The sequence below is a fragment of the Pongo abelii genome, chromosome 8 (genome assembly GCF_028885655.2).
Source record: "Pongo abelii isolate AG06213 chromosome 8, NHGRI_mPonAbe1-v2.0_pri, whole genome shotgun sequence".
NCBI classification, from domain to species: domain Eukaryota; kingdom Metazoa; phylum Chordata; class Mammalia; order Primates; family Hominidae; genus Pongo; species Pongo abelii.
This window is the reverse complement of record NC_071993.2, coordinates 111,165,887-111,181,460: the sequence shown is the minus strand read 5'-3', so window position 1 is coordinate 111,181,460 and position 15,574 is coordinate 111,165,887. Positions and strand designations below refer to the sequence as shown.

At 38.7% G+C, this 15,574-nt stretch overlaps 1 protein-coding gene across 15 annotated transcripts in view; it reads left to right on the top strand.

Moving 5' to 3' along the window:
* The window catches only part of CFAP43 (cilia and flagella associated protein 43), a 140,204-nt gene that overhangs the window by 70,473 nt on the left and 54,157 nt on the right, over nt 1–15,574 (top strand). For 14 of the 15 annotated variants that reach the window (XM_054522822.2, XM_054522821.2, XM_054522813.2 and 11 more), the window contains 8 exons: nt 1,987–2,103; nt 3,098–3,178; nt 6,026–6,174; nt 7,744–7,847; nt 11,633–11,773; nt 12,547–12,719; nt 13,915–14,064; nt 14,890–15,020. In XM_054522822.2, the coding sequence (XP_054378797.2) occupies nt 1,987–2,103; nt 3,098–3,178; nt 6,026–6,174; nt 7,744–7,847; nt 11,633–11,773; nt 12,547–12,719; nt 13,915–14,064; nt 14,890–15,020 (1,046 nt within the window). Of the gene's footprint in view, nt 1–1,986; nt 2,104–3,097; nt 3,179–6,025; nt 6,175–7,743; nt 7,848–11,632; nt 11,774–12,546; nt 12,720–13,914; nt 14,065–14,889; nt 15,037–15,574 lie in introns of all 15 variants that reach the window. The other variant, XM_054522817.2, reaches the window with a different exon arrangement.

Genomic DNA, 15,574 nt, shown 5'->3' with positions numbered 1-15,574 from the left:
TAAATCATGGAGGTTTGGGGAGTTCCTGTAGACCCCCGATAAAGCTTGTTTGTGGAGGTCTGGGGAGTTTCTTCAGACCCCCCAATAAAACTTATTTAATCCTAAGTGGGTCCTGTTAAGAATTCCTTCGTTATCTTGTCATGCTTCAAGGCCCAGGAAAGGCCTAGGCAAAACTCTTGGTGGGGTTTTGTTACATTCAAGCATTTGTGTAAGGGCACTGGCTCTATTAGCTTTTAATATTTAACTTAACCACTCAGTCATTGCTCAAACAGTTGTCATGGAGGCCTGCCTCTTCAGCTGTTAGCGAGGCCTGGCCTGCCACACTCTCACTGAAGTCTTTCTTAAACATGCACTTTAAAATTTCACCCTCTTATTTTGCTATATAATGTTCTCCTTCTCTGTTATATTTTCTTTTTCTTCTTACAATTATCACTGTTTAACTTACAGTATATTTTATTTGGTTATATTATTTATTGTCTGAATCTCCCAGCAGAAGGTAAGTTCCGTGAGGGCAGGGGATTTTGTCTGTTTTATCCTCTGCTGTAACCCCAGCATCTAAAGCAGTGACTGGTGCTGTGTATCCACTTAATATTTATTGAAGAAATGAAAGAAAGATAAAATTAGTAAATATCTACCAAATTTTGAACTCCTATAAAGTCATATTTTTTAGATAAATAAGACCAGAAATATTTATGTTTAACTCAAGTAAATGCGAAGAACTTGTGATTAGCTGAAAGGAGACTTCTTATTTCTGGTTAAGTGACCATATTATATTACCAGCTACTTGGTAGAGATGCATTCATTACAGAACAGATTTTTTTTTAGAGGTGAGTTTGGGAGCTGAAAATAATAAGCATAAAGTGACAGCTTCAGCCATACCTCAACTATTTCTACAAAGGCTTGTTTAAATGTTTAGTGTTCCTTCCATTATATTTAGCATGTGGTAGGATTTAGTACATCTTAACAACTTTTTGGGTTTTCCACATTTTCCAAATTTTCTACATAAATAGATATTATTTTTGAAACAGGAAAAATGTTTTGTTATGTTTTGTAAATTAAAAAATAAATGTCTGGGAGACCAGGCGTGGTGGCTCATGCCTATAATCCCAGCACTTTGGGAGGTCGAGGAGGGTGGATTACTTGAGGTCAGGAGTTTGAGACCGGCCTGGCCAACATGGTGAAACCCCATCTCTAGTAAAAATACAAAAATTAGCTGAGCACGGTGGCGGGCACCTGTAATCCCAGCTACTCAGGAGGCTGAGGCAGGAGAATCTCTTGAACCCAGGAGGCAGACATTGCAGTGAGCCAAGATTCCGCCATTGCACTCCAGCCTGGGCGACGGAGGGAGACTCAGTCACACACACAAAAAATAATGAAATTTAAAAAAAATTAAAAATAAAAAACGAATGTCTGGAATTGAAGAAGAAAGTCTTATGGTTATTTATGAGGCCAGGCACAGTGGCTTATGCCTGTCATCCCAGCACTTTAGGAGGCCGAGGCGGGCGGATCACCTGAGGTCAGGAGTTTGAAACCAGCCTGACCAACACATTGAAACCCTGTCTCTAGTAAGAATACAAAATTAGCCGGGCGTGGTGGCGCATGCCTGTAATCCCAGCTACTCAGGAGGCTGAGGCAGGAGAATTGCTTGAACCTGGGAGGTGGAAATTGCAGTAAGCTGAGATTGTGCCATTGCACTCCAACCTGGGCAACAATAGCAAGACCTCGTCTCAAAAAATTAATTAATTAAAATAAAATGATGAATAAGTGAATGAATGAATGAATCAGCCAATCAATCAATAAACAAACAAACAAATCAAGTGTCTGGATTTTAAGCCCTTCAGGGTCAAGGTCTTACTGAGTTGATCTGTGATTTCCCATATTCTGTTTCCACATAGGTTCTTGGTTACAGTAGGCATTTAATAAATATTTGTTGAACTATATACACAACAATTACAATGTGTTTCTTTTCTTTTGTATGTTTATCAGGGATCTGTTTATATCTACACTTTTGGTAAGGAGCCAACCTTAAATAAAGTCCTAGATGCTTGTGATGGGAAATTTCAGGCAATTGACTTTATCACACCTGGAACCCAACACTTCATGGTAAAGAATATTTTACTGTGTCGCAGGACTAAAGATACGATGATGTTGCAAGATTTAAATCCCTATTTATATGTTATTGGGTAACTTTGAAAGTTCATGAGCAAAGCAATGCGAATAGGAGGCAGAGGCTGTCCTTGAAGACTGTGGTGGAGATGCCAGACACTTCCATCCTCAAATCTACCCGCCGGTTAGAATGATACCCTCATATTGTGACTTCATAATATCATCTTCTGAAAACAGCCAACACAATTGATATCTTAGGAGCCATCTTTTGGTTTTCACCACCCAAGCTCTGCAAGCCAGGCTTTAACACGTTTTTAAAACACGTTCATTGCTAATGAGTCATCAGCACTCAGTAAACTGTTAGTATTTATTTAGTATCTTTTTTTCCGGGTAATGCAGCAGCACCACCTGAGGTTGAAAATGAAATAGTTGCCATGTATAATACATTAATTCAGTCTAAGGAGTCAATAATAATATGTCAATATTGGCTTGTCAGTTGTAACAAATGTACCACGCTAATGTAGGATGTTAATAGTAGGGTAATAGGTGTGTGGAGGGGAAGGTGAAGGAGAACTCTGTACTTTCTGCTCAATTTTTCTGTAATCCTATAACTGCTCTAAAAAAAAAGTTCTAGTAATTTAAAAAAGAACAATGTATAGTTTCCTATTTCTACATTTGTTCATTAGGCAATAGTTTTACTGATTTTTATAAGCAACTTTTATCTTTAATATGTTACATGAAAAATCTTTATTTTACTTTTCTAATACTAATTAGTTATTATGTATTACTTAAATTACATTAAAGATAATAGTTAATATTTGTTCAGAAACAAAGCATTGGCATTGAAATGATAAAATAAGTATTTATAATCCATGTAAGTAAAATGAAATTTTATACTAAATCATCGACACACTGGAAAGGGAGGTAGAACATGCTTCCATAGGAAAGTCTTATTTTCCATGTAGAGTTTTTGTTTTTCTTTTTGTTACAGACACTTACACATTCAGGGGAAATTTGTGTTTGGTGGCTGGAGGATTGTGCTTGTGTAAGCAAGATTTATCTGAATACCCCAGTAAGTATACTTGATAAATGGATTTTTAAAAATATATTGAATTCTAATCCAATCTACCTTTTCATATTCACATGTCAGTAGTCTGTAGAAATACTTGTTACAGAAGCCTCACTGTATTTTTGCCTTCTAGATTTACAGTAATCCTTGTGTGTAAAGTATATGCCACAGCCCCAAGAGTGGAACCATAGCATACAATATTGGTTATAGAAAACAATAAGTTTTTCTGTGGTGGCAGTTGTTTTTGAAACCCCAGTAGTTTATATCTTACTCATGCCATAAGTTCATTGTGGATTGGCAGGGGTCCCTCTTGCACAGTCTCTCAGGGAGCCAGGCTGATGGGGGTTCCACCAAAGAATACTTCCTCTGTGCTGTGTGGCAGGAGAGGAAGAGAGTGCTGAAAGGTCTTTTGTAGGGAGAGGGGGTGCTCTTGAATCAGCAAGTAAGTGCTTTTTCTCAGAAATGAAATATCTCTTTGGCCATAATTGGTTAAATGGTCCCATTTAATGGGAATCAATTAGAAATGAAAGAAAGTTGCCACTCTAACCAGCTTAAGCCAAAAATTAAAAAGTAAGTGTTATTGGCACAATCAACTATGAAATACAGAACTTGTCTGGCCTCATGTGTGCCTCAATCCAGCAGTTTAAATGATATACCAAGGACCTTGTCTTTCTGTCTCCACACTATGCCTTTAGTTTCATCTTAGGCTTCATTGAGGTACACCCAGATACCACAGGTGCCAACCTCACATCATACTGTCAGAGAGGGAAGAAAAATTCCTGCTGTAGGAGGAGGAAGAACAAAGATGCTCTTTCTTTCCAGAAGGTTCAGTAAATGTCTTGCAATGTCTTAATAACATCTGTGAACTAATCATATGCACAGGGGATGAGAAATGCAATTCAGTGCATAATTAATGCACAAACTCAGCCCTGGAAATGGGAGTTAGATTCATTCCACTCATCCTTGAAGATAGGGGAGGGATAGTTTCTCAGTGAATATTCAAGAGATTTTCCAGAAGGTGGGTGTATGGATGCTGAGTTGCAAACCACACTGCCCACAACACCTACCACAATGTGATACCATTATTTCTGCCATGTTCACAGTGCATTTTGCATAAAATAACATTTTAAAAGGACCAAGAAACAATGGTAATGCTTTCTTTTTAAAAAAATAATATTATTTGCTGCATTACACAGTTCTAGTTGAGAAATGGATCTTGGTATTAGGTAGGGAAGTTTCAATCCTTCCCTTTTATAAAACTAAAATCTTAATTATAAAAGACTAAGCATCATATTTTACATAAGATGCCAAAGATACATAACTCAATGTGATAAATACAACTCTCCCACAAAAGTAAAGATAAAAATTCTTACTGAGAAAACTTGAAATATGAAAAGACTCCATAGTCTGTGTGACAAAGGGTTATATGTATTCATTTCTATTAGAAATAGTAAACTAGGAGAGATCTTACAAGTGCATTTAATCACATGTCCTTTCACACATTAGAGACATAGAAACATTTAACAACCCACCCAGGGGCCCATATAATCAGGATATACCTTGTTCCTCTTGGGCAAGGAGGGATACAGCTACCATTACCCTATAGAGAATTGATCCAGACACAGTAATGCTGATGCCAGGTCTCTCTGCCTGTGTCCGGGACTGTGTTGCCTTCCTTCAGGCAGTGGTCCTGGGGGATCCCAGTCCAGCAGCACAGTGTCAAGATACCTGAACACTAGCAGCATCCCCTGATGGTACCTGCAAGGGTACATAAGACTCCTCTGGCCCTTGCTGTACATTTTCAGACTAGCACACCATTGCCCTGGAATGAAGGAGAATTTCAGATGATTATTTTTATTTTGGGAACACATACATACACACACACACACTTCCCATAGAGGTCTTCAATTTTACAAAAAGCCCACTCAATTGGGAGACTGTGCATTCTAATAAGGCAGAACACCTGGGTGCTTCATCTGAAGTTTGTCACCACATATGGGATCCTTGGGCAAGCTGCTGGACTTCCTTGGCCTGTGTTTTCTGTTTTGCAAAATGATCTCTTATGTTCTTTTTCAGTCCTAAGTTCCATGATTTTATTCAAAACAATCTACAAAGTGTTTATAGAGAAAGAATACTGATTTCTCTAGTATTATGAAAGTCAATTTATTCTCTTAGACATCATATTCTGTATAAATCATTGTGAGATAAATGGGAATCTGTTACGCATTTCTTTGGTGACTGAATACATCTTCCAGTGATATAGTTATTTTCTTAAGTCTTCCTTAGTCATACCAGCATCTCAGGATCTATAAAAATGTTTTAAAAAGCCAGGTATGGTGGTTTGAATCTGTAATCCCAGCAACTCGGCAGGCTGACACAGTAGGATCACTTGAGCCCAGTAGTTCAAAACAGAGCAAGACCCCATCGCTAATAAATAAATAAAAATTTAAAAATGTTTAAAAGATGCTAAGAATTTCTTTTAAATTTCTTGTTTTATTTTTCACTATTATTGGTCTAATTGTTTCACAATCACTTAAATAGATTATTGGCATAATCATTTCATCATCATTTAGGGATAAAAACAAAGCCATGATTTAAATTTCAAGAAATCTCTCTATAATTTTTATTACTCTAATTTTAGGATAAAAGAATAAGATGTACAGGTTCCTGTGCCGTCTTATGCAGTTGATCAGCTCAGGAACGTTGAGGCTGTAATTTGAAAGGCCCCACCACACAACACTTGCCACTTTTCTCATCCTGCAGGCTTTTCAAATACATTGTATAATAGTATTATTACGTGTAGGAGAGCAGGCACAATGAAGATACACATCTGGGGTTTGTTTTAAACAGGCGACGGTCCTGGCTTGCTGTCCGTCCTCCCTCTCTGCAGCCGTGGGCACGGAGGGTGGCTCTGTCTACTTCATCAGCGTATATGATAAGGAATCCCCTCAGGTCGTGCACAAGGCCTTTCTCTCTGAATCGTCCGTGCAGCACGTCGTGTAAGTCCCTTCTGCTTCCAGAAGCGGCTCTGTGTCACACCCGTCTGTTGAAAATTCTAGCGAAGCCATCCTTTCTTTTAATTTTAAGTTTTACATGTTTCATTTGTTTTGAATGTTAATATATTCACACAGTTCAACACTCAAAAAGTACAGAGGGCTGTGTAGTAAAGTACCCCCCATACCCAGGTCTTTCCTGGCAGGCAGCCTGGTACCAATTTCTCATGTCTCTCCTGAGATGTTTTTTTATCCATGAACAAGCAAAAAATAATAAGCACTTCTTTTTACTTGTATCAATGGCCATCATGTGTGTATAGTGTGCCAGGCACTTCTGCTGTATTAACTCCATGAGGTAAACACTCTTGTTGTCTCTGTTTGACAGGTGAGGAAGATGAGGCACAAGGATTTTAAATAACTTGCTCAATAGTACACAGATAGCGAATGGCAAATGTTGGGATTTGAACCCAGGTAGTTGGGCTCCAGAGTCACTGCCTTTGCTCTTAAAAGAAGAAAACTATGCACAATGCTTCATTTCTTTTTTCACTTAATGGTATATCTTGGAGAATGTTTTATATCCACATGTAAAGACCAGCCTGATTATTTGTATAGCCACATAGTATTCCATTATATGAATATACTATCATTTTTTAAAAACAGTATATTAATGAACATTTAGAGTATTTCAAAACTTTTGAAGCAATACTTTTAAGATGGTAATATAGAGACATTATATTTGGACTTGTAGTTGCTATCATTATTACTCTTTCTTTTTAATTTATTATATTATTAGGTATTAATAAGAACAGACATTTGTATTCTGCTTTACAGCTTGAGATCACTGTAGCTTGTGGAATGTGATCCTCAAAACACCAGTCAGAAAGGTGTTATTCTTATCCCTATTAGACAAATTAGGGAATTCAGGGTGAGAGAGGTGAAGAAAAGCATTGTCCAAGATTACACATTACACAGCTAGCACACTGAGGAGCTGGCCCTGCCACTGTGGACTGCCCAGCTCCACCACCCTAGCTCAGTGGGGAAGGATGGATAACCTCCTTCCATTTACCCCCTGCCTTTCTGCACTGTCATTTTTTGTGCCTTTCCTTTCTCAGATCGTCTTATTCTAATTTGTGTCTTCGCACTTTTTCTAATTTGATAAAGTTGTAGACCTGTAGACATGTTTCATTACATTCTTCTTCCCACTGCCAGGTACCAGACACAGGGTAATGAAATGTCACACCCACCGCTAATTTGAAAATTGCTTATTTGCACTTGAAACATCAAGAAAGCTCTACCGACATGTTTCATTCACTTATGATGAACCAACTGCCCATCTTTACTGAATCTTCTTGACTGTATTTATTAAGGTTGCAATTTGGAAATAGCATTGGCCTAAAGTAAAATGATTATATCCACATGTAATCACTCCACTTTTATAAGGTCAGAGAATATTAAAAATTGCAAACCGTAAAAATGACTGGCTTTGAACATATCTCTGTGGCCATTCAATAAACTTGTTCACCATCTAGCTGGTGAAACAATTGGGATTTGATCATCAGATTTCTTCTTTTCTAGTTACGATCAGCAAGGAATATTTCTGTTAGTTGGAACATCAGAAGGAAAAGTCTTTATTATCAATGCCAACTCCTCAAGCTCATTTCAGATTATTGGATTCACAGGTACAACATAGAATGCTAATTAATTTAAAATATTGGTTACTTTATTTCAAAGAATTTAAGGTTATGAAAATGGAATTTTCATATTGAATATTGAAACAATTATTTATGGCATATTTTCTGAAAGAGAAACCTTTAAATAACTAAAGTTACTTAGGAGAATTCTCACATTATATTTTGATGTATTTGGAATATTAGAGTTATCTGCTTGGTACATAGTTGATGCTAAATAAATTTTCTTGAATCAATTATTGAATACATTAATGAAATGGCTGAACATGTCTAATATTAACATACAGAGAAGTTGGGTTGATTTCTCTTGAAAATATTTTTTAATATTTTATCTCTAATAAAGAATTTTCTCTTTATTTTCTCTCTGGCTTTACATGCCAACTGTATATGTGTTTCCCCCCATACACACAATTTTTTTTTTTAATTCTCCTTAAAAAAATTTTTTTTGCTCCTCACACTTTGCCAAGTCCCACTCCTAAATTTTTAAATTTGTTTATCATTGACTTATAAAAATTAGTGAGTGCCTACAAGGTGCAAAATGCAAAACCTAGGCCTTGTAGGGGGATGAAAATATTAAGGAGACAATTTAGTAGAGGAGGAAAATGCAGAATGGTGTGTAGGCTCAGATACAGCAGCAATTCATTCTGCCAAGTGTGAGGAGAGGAGTGGAGGTGAAGGTGGGCACTGGTCAGGGGGTGTGGAGGATTGGAGGAGAGTTTTCCAAGGGCTTAAAGTAGTGGGTTTGAAGGATTTTCATAGGTGTGGGATAGGACATATTAGTATTCCTGCTCAAAATAATAACCCAAACAAAGGTACTTGGAATGGTAAAAAAAAAAAAAAAAGTCTGGAATAACAGGTAAATGGAAGAGTTTACTAGAAGATGACTATGGCAATGAAGTCTGAAAGAGGAAGGACCTTGAATATCATTCCAAAGAGTCTGGAATTGTTCTGTGGTTAATGAGCCATCATCAGTGGTTTCAAGATGGAGCTGGCATGATTTGACTTGGTTTTAAGAGACTGATTCTGATACCAGTGTGAAGGATGGAGTAGAAAGGCAAAAGAATGAAATTAAAAAGATGGGATTGGAAGCTATAATACTAGCCAAGGCAAGAGATGATCATAGTCATAATCATAGCAACAGCCAACACTTATTGAGGAATGCCTGACTATGTGGTAGCCAGTATTCTAAGCCCTCAGCATGTCTCCACCCATTGAATTCTTAGACAACTTTCATGAATTGATACTACTATTATCCCTTCACATGAGGCAATTGAGGCACAGTGAGGCTAAGTACTTGTTCAAGGCCATGCATCTAGTTAGTGGCAGAGCCCAATTAAGGAAGTCCAGTTTCAGGGCGTGTGCTCTTATCCACAATGCACAAACTCATGCTGCAGTTACAGAAAGAGAAAAGAGGGCACAACCATGAGTGATGGAATTGGTAGGACTTGGTATTTGATGCGAAAGGAAGGGATAAGCGATAACTCCAAAATTTCTAGCCTGAATGGTGGAAGTTTGCAATGCCATTAGTTGAGGAAGAAAGTTCTAGAGGTTGAGGAATAGGTTGAGCTGTTGAGTTCCGTAGGTTTAAAGCCAATAAACTCTTCATTTGGGCATATTTAGCGTCAGTTTGGAAATCGGGATATGTAGTTCAAGGCTTAATGATAGAATTCTGATCTTGAAATCATGGTAGCTGATGAGATGGCTCAACAGAGTAGAAGTAAACCTGGATGCTTAACAGGGCAAAAGAGGTAACTAAATATGCAAATTAGATGGCACTGAGTGTGGTACGGTCTGTGGCTGACCTCAGAGTGGATGTATATCCTTCCTAAATATTCCATTTCATTTATTTTATTTTATTTTCTAGAGTCTTGCTCTGTCACCCAGGCTGGAGTGCAGTGGCGCAATCATAGCTCACTATAGCCTTGAATTCCTAGGCTCAGGCAATCCTGCTGCTTCAGCCTCCTGAGTAGCTGGGACTACAGGTTTATGCCCCAAAGCCTGGCTTGTTTTCTGTTTTGTTTTTGTTTACTTTTTTTTTTTAGACGGAGTCTCGCTCTGTCGCCCAGGGTGGAGTGCAGTGGCGTGATCTTGGCTCACTGCAAGCTCTGCCTCCTGGGTTCACGCCATTCTCCCGCCTCAGCCTCCTGAGTAGCTGGGACTACAGGCGCCCGCCACCTTGCCGAGCTAATTTTTTGTATTTGTTAGTAGAGACGGGGTTTCACTGTGTTAGCCAGGATGGTCTTGATCTCCCGACCTTGTGATCTGCCCACCTTGGCCTCCCAAAGTGGTGGGATTACAGGCGTGAGCCACCACGCCTGGCCTTTTTTTTTTTTTTTTTTTTTTTAGTAGAGAAAATGTCTCTCTATGTTGCTCAGGCTGGTCTTGATCTCCTGGAGTCAAGCGATCCTCCCACCTCAGCCTCCCAAAGTATTGGGATTACAGACATGAGCCACTGTTCCCGGCCCCATTTTTAATATATCTGTTTGGCCAGAGGGTGGGATGGAAGAAGCTGGGAATAGAACCCTGGTCCACATTTTATATTGAAGCTGTGGACAGAGGAAGATGAGGCACTGAAGAAAACTGAGGCTGGGCCAGAGTAATAAGAGAACTGGGAGTCATCCTCTCCAGAAGCAGCCTAAAGAAGGAAGGCGGATGAAAGTACAGGCTGACACAGAAGTGTGGGTAGGGAGAGGGCTGGGATAGGCTCTCATATATTTGCCAGTCAGCAGATGATCCCTGAGAGAGCTACTTCTTTGGAATGAAGAAGGTTAGGGAGGGAATAGAGGTAAGAAAATTAAGTCAGAAAGTGCCAAACCTATTTTAGGAAGTTTGCAGTGGAGAAAAGAGAGTCAGATGGTAACTGTTGTGGGACAGCAGAGTTGGAGGAAGGTTCTTATTTGAAGACAGGGGAGTCATGAGGGCTGAATAAAAGGAACCATAAGGGACACAAGAAGCTAAAAAGTGGTGATTGATAATGTATGGTCTAATAGGAGATTGGAGGAATGGGCTCAAAAGTCACAGACAGGGAGGGGTTACATTTTGTTCCTACATCGGTGTCAGGAAATGAAGGGAGAAAATGGAAACAGACAGGGGGAAAGTGTGAGTCTCAGGATAAGAAAGTTGAGATTGAGTTTATGTAGATGTCCTTGGTCTTCCTTGCTAAGGAAGAGGGAAGGTCATCTACTGACCGCCTGGGGAAGGGCCTGAGAAAGTGGGCACCTGCAGCACAGTCCCATGAAGAGTGGAAGAGTGAATCTGGAACAAATCCAAGGTGGGCTCCAGGCCTGGCACACCTTGCAGAGATTGTATCAGCTGGCTTTCTAGTAGAGCAAGCTCATAAAGTCACATGTTTCCACCACACCCACAGTCCTTGACCACAGATGCAAAGAAGGCCGATGCTTGAGTTTACCCAATCTTAGGATTAGGTAACCTGGCTAGAGTAGACTTGTGGGGACCAGCTCATGCAGATGCTGGTTTGGAGGGATAGGGGGTGGAGATGGTGCACTCTGGGGCCACCCTGGCTGGGAAAGAAACCCAGACAGACTGGGCTGGTTTGAATCTGCTGGTCCAGACATCTAATCAGGAGAATCCCTCATCCATTCATCAAAAATGTCCCTGTAACTTATGTTTAAAGGTCACTTTAAATGTCCAGCAAATAATTTGATTCTAAAGATATAGTGAAGGCAAGTCCATGGATGATATCTTAATTGGAAAGGTAAAAGATTGTTTAAACTTATCAATGACCACTTTTGGTGTTGATTTCTGTTTGCTTTCAGAGGTGGCCAAAGACATTTTACAGATATCCACAGTGTCTCTTTTAGAAACAGACATAGTGGAAGTGATGGTGCTTTCCTCGCTTCCAGAAGCAGGGAGAAGCAGATTGGAGATGTTCACACTGCCTGCATTACTGCCACAAGGTAAAGAAAACATAAGCAGCCAGTTCTGCTCCTGAGCCCAGATACATAATTGTTATTGTTTTTTGGGTTTGTTTTGTTTTTCTCTTGGCATGTGAAGAGGTAAAATGGCTACCTTTTGTCTATCTTTACAAAGTAAAACCAACATGCTAAACCGTTTGAAGTGTGGACTTTTCCTCTGGGCTTCCTGACTCGTGAGTCTGCTTTATTACCATAGGAAAAGAGATAGGATCAATGGACACATCAAATTGATTTGTTATTTTTGTGATGTCTCTTGTTTTGTAGCTTTGAATAGAAAGGTTAAATTCAGATAGATTACAGTGTAGTTCCCTTCACTGACAAAATTATAAAGAAAGTTTTCTGGATAAAAAGGTATGAGAAAATAGATACTCTTTCCTTGTTTTAATGACAAATATATCAGGTTAGCAGTTTTGCAAATATATAATTATAGAGCAGAAGAGAGCCGACAACCTCCAAGTACTTTTATGTTTTTATAAGAATCTCTATGCTACCATGGGTTTCTTTTAATATGTCTCTAAGTTAATTGATTAAAAATTAATCAAGGCATTACAGAAATATTTTACCCACTATCAGTCATTTAATACTCAAGTATTTCTAGGGAGACAAGTGTTTTTAAACCATTTTTATCACCTACTAGCTTCCGCAATATTAATTGAGCATTTAAATTTTATTTTGCTTTTCATAATTGTTCATAATTTTAAAAAAAAATTAATATATGGTGCAAGTGATTTCTCTTCTTTTTCCAAATCTAATAGTTTCCACAACCTTTGCTGATGAAAGAGGAAGGCTGAAAGATGAAATCATTCATAAGTACCTGTATGAGTTGGAGCACACTCTGTCCTCTGCAATCTTGGGCTTTCAAAGTAACCAAATATATGGCTTCTGTAGTCAAGTGCCATACATCTGTAGCTACCTTCTTCCTAAAGAAGTATGTCAACACTTAAGTGTGCTCTCATTTATCTTAGCAATCAAGATTGATACATTATACTGATTAGATGTGATCCTCTTGATCACTTTAACAGAATAGTTCAGTTAACAAATGCCTTCGTTATATTAATATAATTCCCTTGAGCTAGATATATAGTGTTATTTGTTAATCCATCATACAATATATTTAAGCAACCTGATACTTGTGCCACATACATCATCTTTGTCAGATAAACATGCAGATGACACAATATTAGTTTAGTGCCTTAAAAAACAACCTAGCATTAGGAAATCTATTCTACATATGCCAAGGGCTACAAGGTAGATGATTTGATTTGCAGTGGAACTTTGCATCTAAGCCATAACCACAATTACAAAAAATAATTAAACTGTGTTTCTGGCATTTTTTCATTACACTCGCTTCAGACTTCTCATGCATTGTGTCACCTCCTGCTGCACATAATGGCCCAGTACCCTCCTGCTGCTGCCCCTTGACCTGTCAGTTTCCCTTGATGTCTGTCTACCCACTTTGATAAGGTCTACCTTCCTTCCTCTAAATTCTTCAGTAAAAGCTCTTCTTTGCCAGAGTAGCCAGGATTAGACACAGAGAAGGAATAAATGATTAGTGGCAAGAGAGATTCAAGAAAAGTTTCAGGAAGGAAGCAATATTTGATCTGGACTTTGAAAAGGAAGTCAGATTTAGACATGGAGAGATATTGCATACAGTTTTGGTGGGCAGCGCTCATATAGGGAGGTAGGGCAGGACTGGTGGGGATGGAGTAGAGAAGGGCATTCCAGACAAAAGGAAGGACACGTGCAGAGGCTTGGAGGTAGGAATGCATGAAACATACGGGGAATATTGACTACATTATTTTGACTTAAGCATGAAGATATGTGAAAATGATTAGTAAAAGCAAAGATTATCAGTGTAGGCTAGGATTTTTAATGGCAAGTAAATAAAGAAGACTTTACTTAGTTGGCAGAAACAAACTTTTATTTGCAAAAGTGGGAAACATGATGCAAATGCAGGTGCCCACTTTATCCTATATCAGTTTATTTACAATGACAATGTTTGCACTTTATCCCATATCAGTTTATTTACAATGACAATATACAATAGGCATGTACATCTGCAAACCCAAAGGTGCTGCTTACCTGATCTTTTCTATAATGTGGTTATTTTCTTTGATTGGCAGGAACATACCAATATCTACATTCTTAAACCATACAAAAAAGTACAAAGCAGACAGTATGGACCTGGAATGCTCTATCTGTCTTCACATGGATTGTGGCTCATAACAATAGCTAAATGTGGAATTCTGTGTATCCGAGACATTTATACTTTGGTAAGCTGTTTTCTTAAAAAAAGAATATTGTGGGTGTATATATTGATCTCATATAGGAAACATTTTATATGTATATAAAAATTAGCTTATATATGCATAAAAACTCTGAAAAGATATTGAAGGTGCTAATTACCTTGCTTGCCATTGGAAGTATTAGGTCATGGGAACAGGAAGGAGATTTCACAGAGTACTCTTTTATAATTTTTGAATTTTGAACCATTTGAATGTATTGCCTATTTAAAAAGCTAAATGAGAAAAGGCATCATGGTTGAGAACCAGTATGATTCAGAAATCTCAGTTTTTAAATTGTTGCCCTATGTACCAAATTGATGATGCATTTTAAGTTCTAATCAAACTGGCTTAGTTAGCATCCTTCAGAGCATGTTATCTTCCATTCCTCACAGTGCCCGTCACCCTCTCTCATTACGCTCAGCTACTTCACACATAAATAGAACCTCCCTGACTCTTAAAGCCATCGGAACTCACCATCTCTGCTTGCTGAAGGCCGCTTCCCTAGCTTTATAGACTTCTGCAATCCGTTCACTTCTCTGTGTCTGATTTCCTATTATAAATTGGTGATAATAATCCCTGTCCTTCCATACTACACAAAGGTGGTGGAAGAACAAATTAGTATTGGTGAATGTGGTTTGAACTGGGGATTTTAAATACTATGTATTGCCAATTGCCTATTTCCATACGAATTAAAATGCTGTTAACAAATAGAAAATGATTTATCCACAAAAAAAGGGGCATATAACCCCATTAGAAAAGCCATGTGGTAGAATTGCATTTGTAATTTTTCTGCTTTATTTCTTAACTATTGAGGAAACATTTGCTCGGTGTCGGAGTCATTCTCACCAGGGTCATGGGATTCAGTCAATGAGAATTTCAATGGATGGACAAAACATTCTGGTGAATGGGAGAGATGATGGCACCCTCGTCTACCTAAAGTGGAAGTACGTACAGTATTCAGTAAGTAACCCCATGTAGTATAGTGTTTTAAAATAGAGATTTTATTATTATTTAAGTACAGCAAGGTCAACATGCTGGGAGACCTCTGCCAGTGCAAAGAAAGTTTGTTATACTCACAGATCCCAAGAGAAGAGTACACTGCATGCTCGGGGATGACATGGGGCAGACCTGGGGTGGGTCAGGAGGCTGAGAGAGGGAGGAAAACATGGATGAGATCCTCTAGTATGGTTTTCACAGGGAGGATTGGGCAGGTTTAGGATTGGCTAGTTTGAATATTATCAGTGGGTTCTGAGGCATAGGGGCTGGCTGTAGTTGTCTCATACTTGGCCCTGGGGTGATTAGGGTGGGGAAATGGTGGCCCTGATTGTGAAAGCCCACTAGAGGAGGTGGTTGGGGGTATGGTCTCTTGATTGATCGGCTTGCATTTGAAAAGCATGTTCCAGAGCAAATTGTTTACTATCTTCAGAGACTGGCTAGCCTCCAGAAGTCAGCAAGGCCCCAGATACCAGAGCATCAAAATATAAAAATAAAAAGACAT